General features: G+C 36.4%; 1 protein-coding gene across 18 annotated transcripts in view; it reads left to right on the forward strand.

Moving 5' to 3' along the window:
• Window positions 1-22421, forward strand: part of ERC2 (ELKS/RAB6-interacting/CAST family member 2) — a 418139-nt gene that overhangs the window by 162219 nt on the left and 233499 nt on the right. For 13 of the 18 annotated variants that reach the window (XR_005258403.1, XR_005258407.1, XR_005258409.1 and 10 more), the window contains 3 exons: window positions 654-847; window positions 5766-5777; window positions 17480-17615. Coding sequence is in view for 2 of the 18 variants with exons in the window: in XM_038149364.1 (XP_038005292.1) it covers window positions 654-847; window positions 5766-5777; window positions 17480-17615 (342 nt within the window). In the remaining 16 variants the exon portion in view is untranslated. Of the gene's footprint in view, window positions 1-644; window positions 848-5765; window positions 5778-17479; window positions 17616-22421 lie in introns of all 18 variants that reach the window. The other 5 variants (XR_005258404.1, XR_005258410.1, XR_005258412.1 and 2 more) reach the window with 2 other exon arrangements.

Here is a 22421-nt window from a genome sequence, read left to right on the forward strand (position 1 = left end):
AACTCCCACCCATCCATGCATGTGTTTGCCAGGTTTGTGCTGTTTTCACCAGTGGGCTTGTTCCTCTGATGTTTCAGGTCAAGTATTAATGATAGGGAAAAAAGGATTATTGGGTAAGATGTCTGCTGAAAGCAGCTTCTTAGTCTATTGGTTTAGCTTTTAAAATCACCTCTGCATTAAAAACAATTTCTTTCCTTTAAATTCTTTGTATCAAACTGCATTTGAGATATCTGGTGATACAGATATATACAATGTGTATATATGTATCTGTGTTTGTATATTTATACATGGACAAAGCTTGTGTGTTTCTGTATAGGGAAAGAGGACATGATTTGTTTAGAAATTGCCTATATACTCAAAACACACTGAACTTAATGTGAATTTAATGAAGGTGAGTTTTTGTTAAATTTGAAAAAACACCTTTAAAGTGGGGTCCCTTTGATATGTAAAAACCCCCTTTATAAATCCCCTCCCTCTTCCGGATGATAGAATTTGACTATGTAGACATTTTCTTTTGTTTTTATAATGCATCAGACAGGAATACCCATAATCCTTTTTAATGTAAACTTGAACTCCAAGACTGAAGAAGTAAAGGTTTCAAAGCTATTTAAGTTATTGTCACCCTTATCTTTTTTGAAATATTGATTCTGAAGGCTCATGAAGCTGAAGAGGAGGCACGGATGAATCCAGAATTCGCAGACAGAATGAAACAGCTTGACAAGGAGGCCTCGTACTATAGAGAAGAATGTGGCAAAGCTCAGGCTGAGGTTGACAGACTTCTAGAAATACTCAAGGAAGTAGAGAATGAGAAGAATGACAAAGATAAGAAAATTGCTGAGTTAGAAAGGTAATTTTTGTATTGTCTTACATTGAGTAGTGTTTTTGCTTACTTGATCTTCATTTCAGAAACAGAGGTTACAAGCAGGGTATGTTTTTCAAGAGTATATTGGTTATGCTTTGTGAAAGAACAAAAAAGGGCTACTTGAGAACTGCATCTCCTGTTGTCTGACTCTGGAAAAATTTAAGGTTTCCATTTTTTAATACTCTTCATAAAACAAGCATGTATAGGAAAGGTCACGTGCAATTTACAGGCACAACAACCCCCCAGAAAACAGTGCTAGGGAGCAAGCCTGTCTTTTTAGTAACTGGTGAATCAGACCTGCCTGACATATTTCTTCAAGTGTGAACATCATCAGTCATTCTCAGAGGTCCTGAAAAGTGTTGGTAAGTATTTCTAACCCATCTCATGACTATTTAATAATAGTTGTAACTATTTCTCAGTGCTCCCATAGTCTTTGTTTGCTTCAAAAGAATGTTTTCTGATGTTGACCAGGCAGTGATTGTCTTGTGTCTGGAAAGGTTGTAGAGGCTTTCCATAATGGAGAAAGGAGGGTTTTGGGATTTGTCTTATGCCCTTTGTAATTAAATAGATCTTGGAACCTTCTCCAGTACAGGGAACCTGCTATTTATTTGATTGATCTGTTTTCTTTGTTCTCTTCCTTTAATTAGACACTCTTGCTTGAATGAAAGAAGGAATTATGTGTTTTCAAATAATTTATATAATTGTTTGATGATGATCAAGTCAGAAGAAAACTGTTTTATGGTTCCAAAAAAGAAGTTGAAGTGATTTCATTTTTGTGATCATTGCTATAGTTTCAGTCAAGACAAAGTGCCCATTAGGGAGCATTACCATGAAAGAGAGGAACATGTCAAATACTGATCACCTTGGGGGGCAGAAAACAGCCAGCATGGAAAGAAAGATGTGTAGAGCACCTTTTACTGAGGATGACTTACCATCTTCACAGCTACCTGCTGCCAAAACTTATTACACTTTGCAGATGTTTGGTTCAGGTCAGTAATGGTTAAGTGTCATGAGAATGGAGACCTCAAATTCAAAGTGAGACAAGATGTGTATTTAAAATAGAACTGATTATTTACATAAGGACAACTCCAATTGGCAGTTGTCTCTCAGCACATCAGAGTTAATACTCAAGTGTTTGCATCTATTTTAATGTGTAAATAAGGTCCTGGAGGAAGTGAGTAATCAAGAGTGGTCACTTTGTGCACCATGCCTGTGAGCTCTGCCTACACTCTCCAAAATCCTAAAGCAGCATATTGGAAAAGACACCGCAATTAGAGATTTTATGTGGATTGGAAAGTGCTGCCTTTTCCATGCAGTGGTGCAGGGGCAATTACAGAGCCAGACTTGTAAGGCAGCAGCTCCAGGTGTGACCACCAGGTGTAAACAGCAACTGATCCCCTCCTTGCACTGTAACACTGCATTAGTGTGTGACACCAGACTCATTAGTAGGCACAGTTATCTTGGTTTCAAGAGGATGATCTTAAGACCTTTATTAAATAGCGCTCATGAATTAGTTGAATGTTTGAATATTAAAATGACAAAATTAAAGGATGATGATGAATGAATTAAGTCATGATGGTCATGATCAAGTACTGAAGCTTGTGATATCAAATTTCTGGAAATGTTATTTTGATTTAAATACTGTATGTAAAAAGAGGTAAAGAATTGCTAGAGAGCAGTAAATTCATTTGAATTGAGAATTATTGATTACAAAAAAACAATTACAAAGATACAAGGAACTAAGTGCTCCAGAGATAGTGGCACAGCATTGTCAGCATGCAATCTGTTCCTACTGTCTGAGAATTCTGTTATGGGTGAGAATTTTCTATTTTTTTATTAATTTTCTTTTCAAATTTGTTATACTCTTAGCAATGGGGTTTTGGAGCACCAGTTTCTAGTCTGTTGTTGCTGATGAGGGTTTTGACCCTGAAATAACTTCTAAGAAAATAATGTGGTACTGCTGAGTGAACACAGACTTTTGAAGAGAATGTACTGTACTTAGAATGTGATGGAGTGGTTAAACTTTGCAATGGACCTTTAGCATATATTTGACATTTCCTCAAACTTCAGATGCAAGGGCATCTCTGGGGTCCTGTAGGAAAATGAATGTGACATTAAAATGCATTTATTCATTCGTAGCTTGCTGGGATCCATGTTCACTGCTTTGCCAACATCTTTACACTGCAAGATAATTGCAAAAACATAAATTTTCAAAATATATCAACATAAATTTCTGAGGAAGTGATAATCTAGGCTTTTGCAAGCTGTGGTATCCTCACAATATTTGTTAAATTCACATAGAAATTCTTCAACATAATGAGGTGTGCTTGTATAAATAAACTTGAAAAGTAAAAATGGTTGTAATAAAGTTATAATTTACAAATTCAAACAAAAATTAAAACAAGGGCATGAATATTAATATTCTACTAGTCAGAAAGTATTGACACATGAAGTGTGAGATACTCAGGGATAGAAATAGCTGCTTTGAGATATGGGCAGTTAAATTTATAAGTGTGTGCTACTTGGCAGATGAATATTATTAATAATTATGAAGAAGTCTTCATATGAATGGTAATTCTTTTGGTTTTAATGTGATTTTCTTGGCTCAGAAACTGTCACACTCCTCCTGAGCGTCATCACTTCAGATTAATATTATTGCTCATATGAAATCATGTTGGTCTGTTTCTTTAATTACTCTTCCTATATTAACTTTTTATTTTGCAGTTTCTTATTACTACACAGGAGAAACTACTCCTTATTCTATACTTAAGCTATTTGATAACTTTTATTACAATTTTCACAATTTATCTGTTTGTAATTAAAAAAAGGTTAAAATCAAATGCAAGATACTGCATTTAATGTGTAATGTGCTTTTGTTACATTTAGCTTGCTGTTTTTCTTTGGTTTTCTTGATGAAGGAAATGTGGTTCAGGGTTTTTTGGTTTTTATTTTTGTGAGGTTTTTTAATAATGTAAATGGAACTGGATAAGGTAGTGAGCAGCTCACGTTTTAATGCCAAGAGCCTCACCAAGGAGAGGGAGCTGCAGCTGAAACAGAACTGTCAGGATTGAAGGAGTGTATTGTTTAAAGCTTTTATTAATGGTGTTAGAATGAGAAGTATGTTTATGAAATGTGATAGAGAGTTTGAATCACAAAATGAAGTGAAATACAGTGGCATAAAGTGCATGCTTGTGAAGTTAGGACCAGTAAGGCTGCCTGATATAAACTAAGGATAATACTTAATACAGTTCAGGAAAAGAAAGATTGGGTGAATTTGCTTATGGCTGTGTCATTATGAGCCATCTAAATAATGAAGCAGAGATCTAAATAATGAGGAGTGAATCCTGATATGTCAGAATAAATACCTGCAGTAAGGATAGGAAGGTATTAATGTCATCAGGTGCTGGCAAGGCTCTGTGTGGAGCTCTGCTGTGTACTTCTCATCAGTCATATGCCTGGAAGTTGAATTAAAACTGGCAACAGGTGCAGAGGGCTGGTAAGAAGGAATGAAGTGCTCATGACACAGGAGGAGTCTAAGCAGCAGTGGTTTGTTTCTCTGGTAAAGCAGCTCTGTAGGGATGCTTGTTCTGTGTCACTATGGGAAGGGATTAGCACTGCAGGGAAAGAAGAGTGATTTCAGTAAAAAAGCTCTGGCACATAGTACAATATAAATTATCCATTGGTAAATCTAGACTGAAAAGAGAAAGCAAGTGATGACAGCATGGTGAAGATTGCAAAATCTTGGATCCATGTTTCTCCTGTGGTATGCGAGATACTTGGTCAGTTGCTTTGCTAAGGGTTGCTTCTCAGCAAAGATTGCAACAATATAGAAGTCCATTTAAAAATATTATGCTAACTATGAGACAAACCTGTTTGTTCTTAAACAAGAAGTTTTTTGGTTTTGTTATCTACTTCTTATATGCAGTGGGTATATAACACTTTAGATGTGTTATAAAGCTCTTGGGTTATTCAGACTACAGTTGATTAATTCTGAATTGATTTGGATTTGAATTCTCATGAAGGTAAGTCTACACAGCAATGAAAAGTCATTGCAGAAGAGACAAAACATCAGCATGTGGAATAATTGCATTTTGAAAAAGGTATTTTTATGGCTGTTAAATATGCTTCTTTTCCTAAATGCACAAAATGCTGTGTCTCAGGGACAGATTTAAGGACTAGTCTAGCTGTGTGGGGATTGTTTTGGCCTTAATTTTTTGAAAAAGGTGTGTTAGGTTTTTTTTATTAACAAATAAAGCTGTCAAAAATCAGAGTATTTTCAGTGCTGAAGTATTAATTCTCTTCTTCATAGGGAATTAAAAATTTGTTGTCAGCATTAGAAGGGGCTGCATTTCCAGGGTGCGGTGGGGTGTCAGATCTTCATCTTTGATTATTAGCTACAGTGCTTTGTGAACTTCTAAATATCTTTGGACAAGTTGCCAGATTGTTTAGGTGCTTTGCCTGCCATTGGAAGACTTGATGAATGAGGGTCACCAGCCCATGACAGTCCAAATGAAAGACTTTGTGGCATATGATGAGATGTTTGTGGGGCAGCAAATACTACCAATATTCATGCAATTTATTTGTTCCATTTGGTGTGTATATGAATTTGGATGGTTATAAGGATGGATATCTTTTGCTGTCCACCAATGACAAGATACCCTTTTGGTTTAAAGTTTGTTTTCTTCAGTGCACAGGAAGGATGTAGCTCTGCAGAAATTTCATTTTAGTTCCTGCTTTTCCTTCCCTTTCCTTTCCTTTTTTTTCCTTTTTAATAATCTGCTAATATAACATCTGCTTGTTATATTTTTAAAGAACTAATGTGTTCCTCCCTTTATTCTCTTTTACTGTCTTCCTCCCTATCTGTTTTTCTCCAAACTGCTGCTTTCATCCCTACTCCAACCAGCTTGACTTCCAGGTCAGTATTTTCTGCTCTCCTACTTAATGCTCCTTCCACAATGAAGGTTTTCATTGATGCTTCATTTATTTGGTTGTTTTGATTCCACATTATTAACTTCTGTTTGTATTTTGTTTTTATTCTGCTTGTCCCTATTGTGAAGTTTTTGGTCATTTCATTTCTAGACCAGAAACTTTCCAGTAAATGCATCTTTTTCTTGAATGCCTATAAGAAAACATGTTTATTAACAACATATTCAATTCATATGTTGTTTTGTGTGAAATTTTTTCTTCTTTTGGTTTTGCCTATGTTATCTTTTTTTAGAGAGTTTAACTTTGGGAATAATTTTTTTGGTAGATAGCCCAACCCAGCAGGTAATGAACAGTGACAATTGTATACAGAGAGATTTATTCCAAAGATCAGAGACTTATTCTTAATACTTTGCCATTCCCCTTTTACAATATGAAGAGTTGCAGTGGTTCAGAAACTTGTAGCAGTTTTTGCTGGCCAGATTCTGGACCAGCACATAACTGTAAAGGAGTTGTCTGTATGTGGTTTTATGCTGTGTTTATATGTAACCTCATCTAGTCAGGTTTGTGTTTTAAATTCTTCCAGGTTGTAGATTAGTTCAGCTGGCATTTAATCTTTGCACGCTGTTTCTGAGTAAACTTTTCAAGCATTACATGTCTTGTGGTGCTTGTTGGAAGCAAAAATGGATCTGGTTGACATTTTTTTCTCTTAGTAGGCCCTGGTGTTAATTTTCTTTCTCATGCTTATGGGTGGTTGTAAATTGTAAGTTAGCAAAGTCTTAAAAATGGCTTTTTGATGTTTCCTCTTGGGAGAGTCAAGACCAAGCCCAATTCACAGTTCAGACATGTCTCTGACAGGAATGTCTTCAAACTGCACAGTTAAAGATGGCTCATTGCAAAAAGATGACAAGAATTTTTTTATCCTCCTGATGTACTTTAATGCATGCCACAATCTGAAGTTTCTTTCCAGCTGAAAAGTTTTGTTTTTGAAATTTGGGGCTTATCAATTGCAGTAAAGTATTGGATGAATGCTAAATTTACTGACTATCTACTTCAAGCACCTTTTTATTGCTTGAAAGGATAATCATTACACCCAGGTTGTGAAAATACTTGGGCAGTTTATTTTCAGAATCTTTCTTTCTTCCAGAAGTTAATTAAATGCATTCATTATGGAGTTGGCCATGATGAACTTATTGTCTGAGTGTGACCGCTTTGCATTTCTATCAGAGCATATTCGACATTGATTGAAAATCTCTCTAGCTCAAGAGAGCCTAAAGAAAGGTATTATGCTATGTGGTTGTCATTATGGTTGATTTCACTGGAATTCAATGATTGGTATGCAGAAACATTTGTTCAGCAGTTGGAGGTGCAATTTCTGTTATGTTTTATTGACCTAAAAATCCAGCTGACCTTGTTGAAGCAAACTGTCTGCATAACCCTGCCAACTTCCATCCCTAGAGTCCCAGATAAGTAGTAGAGTATGATTAGAATTTATTGTGGGTATTCAGTGAAGTGTTAAGTTTTCTCAGCTTGAATCTTCATTAAGGTCAAAACTTAATTTAAGAAACAGATCTATTAATTTCCATAATTTCCACTGATCAGTATGTTCTTAGCTGTCATTTTAGTCATCCATACTCCTAGGAGGTTTTTATGGTTAGAAAAATGCTGCATCGGTTTTAAAATGTGGTAGGCTATTGATACTGATGAAAACCAAGAAAATCAAATATATTGGCACAATGCCCTCGTGTGCACCTGCCTGTACAAGATAAAAATATTCTGAGTACAGCCATCAGTACAGTGACATCCCCACACCTTTTGGTTACAGCAGGTTATGTACTCCCCAACTTTTCTTCCTGTGAATAAGCAGGAGGTGGATAATTTTTCCGTGTGAATTGTACTGACCAGTGCTAGAAAGTTTCCCACCCGCTCTGATGTTGGCCTTCCTAATTGTTTCTGTGAGAGGCCAGAGCTCAGTGATGTGCAAGGGAAGTTTCAGTGGAGTTTTAAATTTAACCTACAAGCCGTCCACAGTTTTGTCAAATGTCAGTTTGATGGTTCCAAGGGCAGAGTGATATGTTGTTCAAAGATAATGTCCCTGGAGAAATGGAGATAGTGTACTACTGAAAACTGAGAGAATCTGTGATATACATTACTCTTCTGAGAGACTGGTTATTCTGAGTGAGAAACACAGTTGTCACATTGGATAACAGGCAGATTGCTGACATGTCATTCTTTTTTAGTCTGTTTGCTACATATGCAGAACCAATGTTTTAGCATTTAAACATTTTGAAAGGGATGACATTTTGAGATGAGACTATATAGATTTAGCTGATTTTATGTATGGTTTTAAACTTTTGTAAATTTCATTTTTTAAGAAATAGTAAAGTAGAAAGTTTATTTCTTTGGTATTTTACTTAAAGGAAAAAAAAAGGAAATATTATATTACAAAATAAGTAGAAATCATAATGATCAACATTAAAGATACAAATGGGGCCATGGGACAAGATGTTGCACTGTTGTTCAATTCCATCCCACTGACTACTGAATTTGTCAGCGTTGTTCTGGACTCTCCCTTTCAGTTTGCTGAAAGCCATACAAAGGTTAAAATAGAAATGAATTATTTAAATAAGGAAGGATATTCTGTGATTTCTCAATGACTTTCTTTTTTTGAGATTTGATTTGGAGGGTAAATACTCCTTAAAGTAAATGGTTATGCAGAAAGAAGTGAATATGAGGAGAAAAGAGCTCTACCTTGCTGAAGGAAAAATACCAGCTTTGGTTGGATGTGACACCACAACTCTGTGATGGGAGAGAACAGAAGGAGCTGTTACACTTCCCTTTCATGATTACTGATGGAAGATATCAGTATTTCTTATGCTTCTCCAGACCTGCTGCCTCCACTAGTTTTCCTCAAAGGCAAAATCCAGAGGGCAGATTTCTCTGCCTCTTGAACCTGTGCATGAAGTAGCCCCAGAGCACTCCCTGGGGATATTGGTGACTGCTGGGCTCAATGCTGTCCGGATTCCCTGTGCACGGTGGAGGGGTGTGTGGTGAAGAATCTTTGTGAGATAGCACAGCTTGCCCTTAAAAAGCTGTTACTGAAAAGAGACAGGGGCACTAAATTTAGGAATTGGGCTGTTGGTGGAACCACTCCTTCCACTCATATTGTTTGCTTTCCCAGTGCAGGAGCAACATGCCTGGGCAATGTGACAGTGCTCTGATCTGAATTTATAATAAGGGGAAATTTGTATGTCTAAACAAGAATCATACAAAGGGTACCTGATTTATTTGGAGGTCTTTTGGAGGTCTGAAGAAGTTACTACAAAAGCATGGAAAGCTTGATTTATGTATTGGATGATAATGGCTGGATTGACCCTGAGAACTTCTAGGGTGAGCCAGGAGTTGCAGTCAAAAGATTTGATCCAGAAGGAAATTACAATGAAACGTGGAGTGCTGCAGAGGAGGTGTGATCTTGATTGCTGTCAGGCTGGGCTGGACATGCTGTGGAGCAGTTGGATGCAGAGAAAAACTGGAAAGAGTCAGGACCCTCTTTTTCTATTTTTTTTCTTTTGTTTATTTGTTTGTGTGGAGATGCTTTGTTAGTTTGGTAATTTGAAGAAAAAAAGCTTTTCTGGACTACAGCTGGGAAGGACCTGATGGACCAGTAGCAGGGCTGCAACTTCTTGATTGCAAATTTCAGGCAACAAATTATTTCCAGTATCTGGTTACAGTTATTGCTAATGGTCTCAATTAATAAAATTGCTGAGCAAGCAATTGCCATATTAAATCAGATCAAATATCCTTCTCATCTAGCGTGCTGTCATCAGCAGTGCTTTTTGGGTTTTTTTAAAGAAGAACATCAGAAGAAAATGCACGACAATCCTGGGTGTAGGAGAGAGATGTGTGACAGATGAGTCTTCTGGTACGAATTTCACACATGTTCATGTAAAGTGTCATCCAGCAGGAATGTGCTGAGGAAGACAGCAGTGCTGGGTTGGAGTTTCCGTGGTTGCAGTGCAGATCTGCCTTGAAACAAAGTGACATGAACCATAGTTTGGAACAGGATTTTAGTACGTCTCTCTCATTCATGCGTTATCCTCACGTGGATATTTCTAGCATCTCTCCAGGGCTTCGGAGGGAACTGTGTCAGACTAAACACTTCTTAAATAAAGATTTTGGAAAACTTCCCAGAGTGTGTTAGGTAAACCCTTCCTCCCACATTTTTGCCTGTGAGGTGAGAAATGTTTCAGTGACTTCTGTGACGCTCGCTTGATTTCTACCAGGCAGAGGTCTCAGTTGTCCCAGGGCAATAATGTTGTTTTGTGGTGCATTTGGGGGCAAAACATTTGCCTCACTGAAAAATTGTCATAATATGAGTATTAAGAAACTTGAAGCCAGCCTTCAGGCAATTGAAATGATGAGATTTAAAAGCAGGAGGGGAGTGTAAGGGGATGGGAAGAAGGGGGTTTTTTTGAGACCTACAGGTCTCTGTGGGCTACAAGCCTGCTCCTTTGGGTAGAACTGAAATAGCTATGTAACCTTTCAGTAACAGGAGCTGGGAATGTAATGAAAACATTGAATATACTAAAATTCATTTATCTTAGCTGCTGATTCTGGGCATGATGCATTTATCTGCAGAATTTGGGATATAGGAATTAACTTTCTTTTAGATATTTTAAAATTATTTTAGTATTACTTGATTTAGGTGATTTTTTTATCCCATGTTTGTGTTGGTCATTTTGTTTCCACTTCTTTCTAGCAAAGAGATGTGGAGAGAACACAGAGGGGTACCTGCCAGTTCTGATGAGCAGATGAGCTGTGGAGTTTGCCATAGTCTCAGCGTGAGGTGAATGGCAGAGAGAAGAGCAAGCATCCTCCTACAGTCAGAGATAATATTAATTTCTTGTGATAGTGTTTTCCCAGGCTTGTGGAAAATAGTGGTCCTTATTACCTAAAGATAAAGTCAGTTTGGCCAAGGTTAACCAGAGAGAATTACCTGCCTTCAAATTCTCATGCTCAAAAGGCACCAAAATTTCACTCAGTTTTCATAAGCTTCTTTTCTGTGGGAAAGTCTTAATGTCCTGTTAGCCCTCCTGGCAGCTGGGGTGATCCAGCCACAGGCTGATGGCATTTTCCTGTCTCTCCAGGGGGCATCCACTCAAGCTTGCTTTCTCGTCCGAAATGGTAATAGATGTGCTAAGGAAGCTGAGCTACTTCCCTTTTGGTCACTGTAGAATAGATTTTTTTTTTAGTTACAGGATCAAATAGCACAATTGTGAAAATGAAATTTTGTGGGGTTATAGATTATGTTGTTGCACAGGTTAGGAGCTCCAGCAATTGTAAAGGGAGTGGAAGTATTGCTCCTGCTCCTTTTCAGTGGGAAAGGGAGAGGGGGAAATGTAGTTCTTTTAAAGAGAAAAGGAAAAGAGGGAATAAGGTCTGCTAGATCTTCTGCTTTGGAATTATGAGGGCAAGAAGGGCAATGCTGAGAGAGGATATACAGGATTTTTTTTTCTATAGGATGGCAATAGCTTAGTCAGATATGCAAATAAAGGAATTCCTTGAGATTTGGGATGAAGTATTCCTTCAAAGTGATGTGGCCTTTATGACAACAGACATGTAAAAATTCTTAGTTTTGCTTGTTTTCTTTTGAGTATGTTTAACAAAACCAAGGAATACTTATGTATTTATTATTTATTTCTCCCTTAAGAAGTTTTCATTCAAAACATTTACTCCCCTGTGCCTATGCAGTGATCTGCATTAATCTGTCAGCTTTTTAAAGGAGTATTTTAGGAGTATTTCTGATTTTAATGTTTAAATTTAATAGACCAGTTAATGGTTGGGATAGTTGCTTTTGTTTATTCATTTAAGGCATTTAATTTGCTATCAGTGTGATAATAGTATTAGTTAACAAAAGAAAAATAAGAAAAGCTGAGAATAAGGGGACACAAGATTTTAAAACATGTCTTGGACACTAATAATTCTTTACATTATATGATCTTGATTGAAAAAAAAGTGAAAGTTTTAAATACAAATGACAGCACAGAAAGTCACTGCTTAGTTTTTTATTATCATATTATAAAACTTAGAGTGACTATGTCTAGCTTATAAAATCAATTCAGCAGTCAAGCATGAGGGCTTTCTTTTAGAAAAAATTGCTTTTGCTTGAGATTTATTTGTCTTTGTTATATCAAAAATTCAGCCTGTCACAGGTAGAGGTTTTCTTACCCTGATAATATCTATTTTCTACCAAAAAAATCCATCTCTGGGCTGTAAGTGAATAAATAGTGTGCTTGTTTGTTTCAGGAATGTGTCTGTCAGTACCCCTCTTAACATCTCTTGTGGTGATTTTAGTCTCTCAAAGTCCAACCCAACTTTGTTTTTCAGGTTTAGAGATAGGTAGTAGCAAATGCATTTGTATTCCATGGGAATGCTAGAAACAATACTTAAGTTGTTTATATCTTAATAAAATTCTAGCATTTGGATTTCAATGAAATTAGACCTGATTTTTGAAGCATTACACTTATGCTGGTTTAGTCATGACTCACTGAAGCACCTGCCTAGACTCTGATCTTAAGACAGTGAGAACTGAACTGCCAGGAATATTCCTGCTGGGTCTTACTGAAGTAATGTAATTTGGAATGGATATTCACATGCTTGGGATTTACAGGATCAGGTCTTCTGCATGACTAGCTGCTGAGATCCAGAGTGCCCAGTAAAATGTTAAGATTTGTTTCATTGATCACATACATGAATGCTTTATAAAAGTGTGGACTATTTATAAAGGAGAAAGAGATAATAATTTCAGGTAGTGATGATGGTAATATTCCACCCAGTGCCTGCCGAGAACATTGGGTGATGTTTGTTGAATTAAAGTAAGTGTACTATATTGAATTTTACAGCGCATTTTGGACACTTTCTTATTTTATATAGATTAATTGTTTTGACTAAATTGTATTTCATAAAATAGATCTGGTTGGTTTGGAGTTGATTTTTTTTGCTTGTTTCCTTGAAAACATTCATTGGACTCTAATGTTTTAATCTTTTATTTGCTGAGGAGCACAGCTTCCTAACACACTGGAGAATTTTTTGATTGACTTGCAGACAGCTGGTCCCATTGCAATGCTGTTTAAAGTGATTAAAATTATTGAAGAGACATATTCCTTTAGAAAATGTTACAGATTTTGCTCTTGGGAGTATTTTGCGTGTCTGCATTTTTTGGATGCTTTGAGGGAAAAAAAAATCTTTATGAAATAGAGTAAAGGCTATACTAACATGTAACACTTATTTTTGGCTGACGTTACCAGCTTTGTGGCCAAGGTACCCAGGTGGCTAATTAAAGCAGGGAATTTAATGAAATAGTGTGATTTTCTGTAGCTCTCAGAGATGAAAGCATTGGCGGTTAGACAACACACACTACTGTAAAATAAAATCTGAATGCTACTCACGTATATGCAGAAACTTAGTGTTTAATATTTGTCTTAAAAAGTTGAACTGAAGGGATTAAATGTCCTGTAGTTAGACTGTGAGATCAATTTGTGTGCTACTCCAGAAGAACAAAAAGCCCCAAACGTGGTTAAAGTGTAGTCATCACAGTTCTAGTCATACCAGCAGAAACTAAGTGGTGCTACTGTTTTGTTGTTTAACTTCCTGCTGGCCCAGGGTCTGGGTCTCCATGGCACTGATCTCTGTTTGCTACAGAGACGTTTCAGTTAAAAGATTAAATAGAATGAAAAGTGCATTTGAGGTAAGGGCATCTTGCTGTTTGCTCAGGAAGATTGATGGGCTCTAAGTCCTTTGGACTGGATGTCATAAGAGATAAAGCTGAAGGGCTCTTAGAGGATGTTTTGTCTTTTCCTGTCGTGCTTGGATCTGTGATACTCTAAGTGTATCTAAATATTTAGCAGTCATAGAGGATGGTTCTTCAGCAGCAGAGAAGTCAGAGCTGCTGCAGGCTGTTGACTCCAGCACTGGCATTCTGAGGCCACTTTCCTCAAAAAATTGTTGGATGCTGAGAAAAACAGATGTTGGCATTGCTGTTGTTTAGATACCTGATTTTAAGTCTAGTGCCCAGCTGAGGTGAAAATTGGTTCCTGTGGAGCATTCTGTGTGTTGAGAAATATTATAAAAATTATCCCAAGTCAGAAAAATTCAGGAAGAGGCTGATTTTTATAGAGTCTTGTATGTTAGGAGAACGATTATTCAGTTAAGAGAGATGTTAATCTAGGTATTCTAGATTTGCAATGTTAATCAAAGGTAATCTAGGTAATCTAATGTTAATCTAGGTAATCTAATTCAGTTAATCTATCTATAACAAGTTAATAAACTTAATGAGTAGTAAGGTAGCTTCTAGAAGAGTTATATTACTTTATATTATCTTTTTCTCCTCTTTAGGAGCAAGAGAATGTCTAATGTACTAAAAGAATAAGATTTTCTTTAGAGTTTTTTCTTTTCCCTGGTGTTCATCTCTTCTTTTATTAACTGCCAGCATTATGAGTATCTCGTATTTATGTGGCGTGGGGTGTTTGCTGGATACTGCTTCTCTGAGACTGAAGTATCAAAAGAGTCAGGAGATGCCTGGATATCATCCTTTAATTTGTAATTCTGGAACAGAACTAATTTCCTTCTTAAAATTTTTTAGAAAACTTATTTTTATTTTACACTATTCAAGGTATGTTTATATTGTAGCTCTGTTTTCAAGACAGTTCAGTTTCACTCTGAATCCTTTTTTGTTCCTAAGCTGCTAGATCTTCTAAAACAGTTGCTGACTGACTTTAACCATAGGAACACAAACAAATGTAAATTTGTTATCTGAAAAACTGTCATTAATCCTACTTTTTAATGTTTGGCCAAGATGAAGCATCTGTGCAGAGAGTTAGTCATCTCTGCTGCTTTTTTAGTCTGCTCTGTTTCTTAAATGTTTATGAGCTCAGAACATCATTCTTTAAGCCAAGTGTAGTGTTGGCCCTATTTCAGTGTGCTGTGGGCTTGAGTGCTTCAGAACTGGTTTGTAGCCTGGCTTTCCAGTTCTGTGAACTTTGTGAAATCACAAGTGCAGCAGAGTGGTGGGTTTTAGCTGGCTTGGGATGACTGTAATGTCTGGCTCAGAGGTTAAAGAATTATCCTAAAAGAGAATAGGTAAATAATAATAAAATAATAATAAAATTAACCCTAAAAGAGAATAGATGCCCGACTTCAAAATGAAGTATAACAATGTGGACAGTGAGAGGGCTGTGCATTTCATCTTCCTGCTCTGAGGCAATTACACTATCAGAAAATTATTAACTTGTGATGGTAGGGGGAATTCTACTGAGCAGACCCCTGAAATGTACACTTCAGATTTATAAGACATGTCTTAAGCAGTAGTCTTTATTTTATTTTGCCTAATGAATTTTGTGGTCTTAGTGCTTTAAATTCAAGCAGTGTAGCAGATCAAATGAAATAAATTCCACATGATAAAGAGTAATGTAGACATAACTGTGCATATCAGCATTGTTACTAGTAAGCTATGTGAATATTTTATCATATGTCCTCTATGGTCATGGCATATATTTTATGTTGATTTGGTACTGTTACCAATTATTTTTCTATTTCTCATGCATACTTTTTACTTATCCTCATCTTCTATTTTATTCAAAAGCATTTTAGAAACAGTAGAGCCACATGAAATCATACCAGAGCAAGCAACTCAAAAATTCTACTGAACCAAGGATTGTATTTGATATTTATTATAACAAAAAAAAAAAAAAAAAGGCTGGTGGGAAATATGTTTTTGTACTTATTTGCTGCATTGAACTCCCCCAATACTTTTAATGCAGGCCTAAAGAAAACTCCTCAGCTGGGCTTTTTAACTGTAGCATTTTCTGTTCATTTCCATAGGTATGTAGCCAGTTGTGGCATAAAGACAGTCTACAACAGAGCTTTCTTTTCTTTTCTTTTCTTTCCTTTTCTTCAAGATTTTGCCTATCACAGGCACCAGATGTTTTTCCTTTGCAGCTTTACCATGTTCTGCTTTTCTGTGTGGTATTAGAGAAGCTGAAATGGGAAGTTGTGTGAGGCACTGGTGATGAAAGAAGCAGCTAGCCTTGGCATAAAATTGAACTTCTTACAGAGATTAAATGCAAATGAATTTATCATTTACTCAACATGAGATTGGAGACCAATTTATGTTTTAAGAGCACAAAGCCATATTGCAGCACCCAAATTTCTGCCAAATACATTTATATGTGAAATTATGGAAGTGGTTTTTTTCCAATATTCATTTTGGTTTTATGCTGAGCAAGTCTGTGCTTACAATTATGAGGCAGACTCATGACAGGGAACTGATTTTCACATGGAGCTGCAAACAAATTACCTCTAATTGAACTGGTTGTCCATGCTTTTTTTTCCAGGGTAAGTTTATGGTGCTACTTTTTTAGTTGTTATTGATTGGATTTTCTAATGTGCTATACTTATAAACTTTTACATGAAGTGTCTTTTAAGGATTTTTAATACTATGGCACATTGATTGATTGCAAATTAATTGTTAATTTTTGATTATTAATAAAGAGTGAAAAAATGCTGGTACGACAAAGAAACCAGTGATAGAAGTAAATATTGAATGACCCAGTTTCTTTAGCATAATAAAGTCTGGGCAAGAAATGCACAGATGTTTCACTGCTTCTGATGTGGAAGCAAAGGAGGGATTTTCAGTGATCCTTTTGGGCATTGAATAATATTCTTTTCATTTGCCACAATAGGATTAGGGAATAGATCTCATTAGGAATTTGCACGTGACTTTTATTTTTTATAGATAAAAGGGAGCAAATTCCTCCATGTTAAAGAAAGTCTGGAAAATAATATCTAAGAATTCAAGCAGGTAGGAATTGTTACTGCAAGGATATGTTTTCCTTACCTGAAAGACAAAATTAGTTTGCCTTCTTTCTTAAAAAGGTGTATGCTAAGTCTCAGAAATGCTTCTGGTAACTTAATGAATAACATCTGCAATAAAAGATAATTAAAATTGAAACAATTAATTCTTTTTTATTAATGCAATCTTAACAAAAGAAAACATGTAAGAGTGACAAAGATAGTTTAATTTCCTTAGGAATGGCTCATAAATTGGTTTGTTGATTATCTTTTTTAGAAAGAAGTCCCATTATAAAAATGATAGAAATGTTTTTGTCATGTAAAAAGCTATTTGTAAAGGCATCCTTTATTCTTCGGGGTGTATTTATGACCTGACCTACTCCACCACACTTTAATCCATCTAAACACTGTATTTGTGACCCTGGTTTTAAAAAATACAATTTCACAATGTACATTAGTTATCACCATCACTTTCTGCTTCCTTTGAAATTAATACTTGAAGCGCCTATTAAAATTATTCCTGATTGCGGAGTGTGTAAGGATTGTTGGATAATCTTCCTCTTTCAACAGTTTTTCTGCTCAGAATATGTTTGTGGTTTTGTGAGAAAATTATAAAGAGGGGGAAATCTTGTCAGCCCAAATAATTGCTCTACCACTCTATAACAGAAAGCTGTTTGGATATGCCACGATGAAAACAAGATGAAGTTTTATTGTTACAGCTGATGCTTGGAAAACTTGTGTCTGTTGGAGAATTGATGTCCTGTGTTGTAGTCACAAAATTAATCTCTATGGCAAAAGAAGTGGTTGCAGTCATTAACACTAATGGTGTGTGTGTGCAATTCTTAGACACATGAAGGACCAAACCAAGAAGGTTGCCAATCTGAAGCACAATCAGCAATTGGAGAAAAAGAAGAATGCACAGTTGTTAGAAGAAGTTCGTAGGCGAGAGGACAATATGACTGACAACTCTCAACATTTACAAGTGAGTTTATTTTTCAATTTTTTTAAAGCTATCTAAGAAAATACTCTTCTGTTCCAGTGTGTATGTTCCAGAATGTGTAATGAATCTGTTCCCACAAAGTGCTGATGGTTCCTTCCTTTTCTACCAGAGGATGTACTGCTCACTTCAGTTGTATCCATGAAATATTTACTAGGATAAGAAAAAAAAATAGAATTTGAAGACCTCTGCACAGTTATTACATCAGCAACTGTTCTTTCTTACAGTTGGAAAGAAAAGGTTCAAATATATCTCTTCTATATTTCAAATAGTCTTGGAGCCTTATTCCAGGAGAATTTCTACAGTTTGTAAGTTACTTAGTTTGGTGGTTGAGAAATGAATGTTCTTAAACTGATCTGTTTAAGTGATACATTACATACCAGGGAACTTGTATTCAAGGCCACAAATTTGATGCTTGACTTAAGAAGTATTCTCTGAGATCTGAGTGTGAAAAACCATGAAGAGAAGTGCTGATTTCTGTTGACAACATCAATGTCTCCATGCCCAGTGTTTATAGGCAATTTACAGTGCAAAATATCAATTCTGCCTTGATCTGGTTAATATAATGTGTTTCTGGAAAATTTCCAGTGGATGGAATTTGACCCTCTCATGCTTCATATGGTTGTATTTCTCATGTGTTCCTATATGCAAAATGGAAAAATTAACACCACATCTCTCTTTAGGCTTGTGTTGGTGAAGCTTTATGTCAGAATCAAGTTCAGGAAATGATACATTATTTATGCATCTGTGCAGTGGTATGTTTACTTTACAGCCTTGGTCATTACATACTGATTGCATCACCATGCATTCCACTGCACAGGATAGAGCAATAAAAGCTTGTGAAGGATTTGGTCTGCCAATATGCTATATCAAAATTAAATTTCAGTGTTGAGCAGCTACTTGTAATTATAGTGGTTCAGTAAAGAGAATAAATTAAGCTTATTTTTCAGTATTATTTTGGAAATCTATTACAGTGGGGTGATGACTAGAGAATAGAAGCTGTTCTCAGGATCCTTGATCTAACTGCTATACTTGGAGGTTTCTATTTATGAGATGAGATTGGGTCTAGCAAATGGAGGTGGTGAGTGGCTTGAATTTAGAAAAAAAATATCTGTCAGGTGTACAGTTCTTCTGTTCCATTAACTTCTTTTAAAGTATCTATATGCTAAGAACAGTTTCTGAAAACCAGCTAACCAAGAACAGTTATTTCTTGTTACTATGCCTTAAAGTCCATATCTTTAAGTTATGTCCTTCAACATATTACCTTTCAATATACCTTACCATATATTAAATAATATATGACATTCCCAGTAGCTGCAAGAACAGCAGGAGAAAGGGAGCTTTGGTTGTCTGATTGCTGGTAGGGGTAATCCTGCCTTCTCTGCCATACCGGCAATCAGTTGCTGTTATCAGTTTGCTGCTACAAGCGCTTGTTGTATTTTCTCTGTCAAAGATTTCCAATTTCCTTGGCTTATTTCTTCTCTAGCATTTCTTAATGGAAGTGGTTAAGTGCTGAGGAGAGCATGGAAGCTTGAGTTTCCCTGGGATTGCAAGATTTTGTGAGATTTTGCTGCTCTACAAAAACAATGTAGTGAATCTTGCAAATAAAGTAAATGCTGTGACACTGAATAGTCATGTCACAGTGCAGGTGACATGACTGATGCACATTTATTCTGCTGATAGGAAAGTATTTTCACTAGTACAGTTTATTTGTTTTATATGTGTAAGGTAATTCCAAATGCTAGGTGAGAGCATCAAGTCTTACATGAATCTGATAAGTTGGTGATTGACTTGTTGAAAAGCCAAACAAATTCTAAAGCTCCACTCACTTAGCCTTGGTATGGAAGGGAAATTTTTTTCATAATTTAAGAAAACCTTTCCTCCTTCATGGAGTTTGCTTGTGTAAAAAGTAACAGCAGTGATCTAAGGATTTAAAGAGGCAGCATTTTTGGGTAGACAAATGCTGTGACATAGATAATATACTTTGAAAAAAAAATTAGGAGTAATATGCATCTACTAATTAAAAACAGTATTAGCTGGTGTTTCAATAAATGTTTCATTAACATCTTAGTAAGCCATAGGGACCTGACCACCTTTTCTTACTGCTTTTAGTGGAAACACTGCATTTATATGCATTTATAACACAAAGTGCTTGTGTCTACAGTGTACTTGTTACATTTGTGAATGATGTATTGAGCTGTTAGGGGAAAAGTGTATCCTAAAATTCTCTGGCCTGATGTCATGACTGTATTTGTTGGCTAGCTGTGATAAGCTGGCTGTTGGCTGGCTGTGATAAGCTCAGCTGAGAATTGAAGAGCAGTCAGACTGGTCAAATTACATTTACTGCAGCCAAGTCTCAGTCCCTTTTGCAGAAGTAGTGGAAAAAAAGAAATAAGAAGGTGGGTATGGTTATCCATGGATCTTTTGGGACTGCCCAGGGCAAACTGAGCTGATCAAGTGCCACCCTTCCTGTACAGCTCACACAGGGCTGAAGCTGTACACATTCAGCTGTTTCTCATGGCTGTGCAGAGGTTCAGAAAGCTGCTGTTTCTTGGAAGCTTCAGTAGTGTGTGCTAGTTCCTGAGGCTTGTAGCACCATGCGTATTGGTGACGCTGTTCACAATCTTGTCAGGTAAAAGCCTCTCAAAGCTGGTTCATGTGCCAGTGTCAGTGCTTGCAGGGCAAGTTTGAGTCTCTCTGGCCCCATCCCACAGCACTCCAGGACCACTGCTGTCATGGAGAGTGCTCTGGGATGCCTGGGGAGGGAATTCACTTTCGTCTGCCTCAGCTATCACCTGTAATTGTGAGTGATGCTTCAGGTGTGGTTTTGAGGGGCTCTTTGGATCACTGTAAAATTGGAAACATCAGGAAACCAGATTAATTCTTGGGAATGAAGAATAGTTGTGAGGTTTTCTGTTTTTTTCCTAACACAAATCAAGGGCAGACCTGTGCAAATCTTGCCAGACATGATAGTCATATATTACACAAAGCATCACAGCAGGAGAGCTGGACCTTGAACCACTTTATCATGAATTTCTTTGAGAATGGTGTATCTAACATGCCTTCATTTTTCTCTCTTTTTTTTGGTCTCTCTTAAAATTGATAAGCTTTTTTGAGAAAACCTGAGCTAAGAAATACACAGATACCATGTTATAGATTTGTGCGTAATTCTTCAAGTCTTTACAGGATCTTGAAACCTTAGAGATGTGAGACTTGTTTATTCCCTGAGATTAATTTTTTCTTGATTCTTGTGTGGAACATGTTTCTTCCACTAACACTAGTACCTCAGTAAAATTGGGAAAGGAAACATTTGCATAACATTAAGAACTTAATTGCTTTTGATTCTGATTTTCAAATCTGCTGTAATAACAACAAAAAAGTATTTTTGTTTCTCTAGAGTAAGCAATGAGGGTGCAATAAGAATATTCCCATGTGTCTCATAGCCTCAAAGGGAATTGAATATACACTGTTGTCTAATTATGTTTTCATAGATGTAATATATCAATAAGTGATCTAAGTCTAGAAACACTTCTTTGTGGAAATTTTATGCAAACGGTCCAATACATATGTGTCACAAAAAAAAAAAGTGAAGGGATGAACCTGAAAAGAAGTTTAATGAATTTAATACCCTATTCTGCCCTGATCTGCAGCTTCTGGGTGTTTCCCCCCCCTTCCAGTTCATCTGCTGGCAAAGTTCTTGACTCTCCTTATGTTTTAAATGTTTGGGTAATTTGTCACAATTCTCTTTGAGGTAGCTTGGGTTTTCTTTGGCTGGAAATCCACATGTGGAAAAGAGATATTTCACTAACAAAATTGTTTTTGAGTGAGACAATGTGTAGTTCTCATTGATTTCAAATATCATATACAGGCAGCTTGATCAATGGTTTATGCCTGCAGTACTGTAGAACAGATTGTGTACACATGCACATTTTCCAGGTGTAAATACCTCACTTTTTAGGCAGAGTTCAGCTTGTCAGTCATGCTTTTTCATGGGATGTAGTGAGGCAAGGCAAGAGTTCCAGTTTTCCAATAGCTCTGTACTGGCTGGAAATTTAGTCTTAGGTAATGAATAAAACATGATCAGGAGGAAGTCCTGTCAAAAGAGATAAAAAACCTGGCTAGTTAATATTACTGTTTTCTGATTCTTGCCATGTGAATATCTGTGATGTCTTAATCACTGAAAATAGCTCCCGAGAGGTTTCACAGCTAGTCAGCATGAATCCTTAACTCTGGATTTGTTTCTTTATTTGTCACTGTGTGCTTTACCAAATAATCCTCCAAATCCTCCAAATAATTATTACCAAGTAATTCCATAATAGCTCTAAAAATACAAAATGTACCCAAGACATTGCACATTGCTGTATGCTATTTCTGTATCTTATAAAAGAGCATGGCCTAAACAAGGGGTGTATCTGACTTTACTATGAATTTGCTGTGACTTCTCTTAATGCAGTGTATTTCCCACTGCATTGTTTCAAAAGCTTTGATACTATAATATAAATAAAAAGAGGAATCTGGGGAGTGAGATGAAATCTTGCAAACAAAAGTGAACAGAGCAGTGTAATCAGTTCAGAGACAGAGGAAGCAGTCCTGACTGCTATGCAGACAGGCATTAGTGTATGGAGCTGACACAAGGCAGGAGAGAATTCATTGCATAAACACACAGCTTTGTATTAGTACCGCTGAAATTCATATGCAGTGACAAAACACAACCTTTCAAGAGGTTAAAATCATGAGCTATTGTATTAAAAGTAAATTCTAATTTAAGCATCCGTCCTAAGGTGGACCAAT

Source organism: Motacilla alba, chromosome 12 (genome assembly GCF_015832195.1).
Source record: "Motacilla alba alba isolate MOTALB_02 chromosome 12, Motacilla_alba_V1.0_pri, whole genome shotgun sequence".
NCBI classification, from domain to species: Eukaryota; Metazoa; Chordata; class Aves; order Passeriformes; family Motacillidae; genus Motacilla; species Motacilla alba.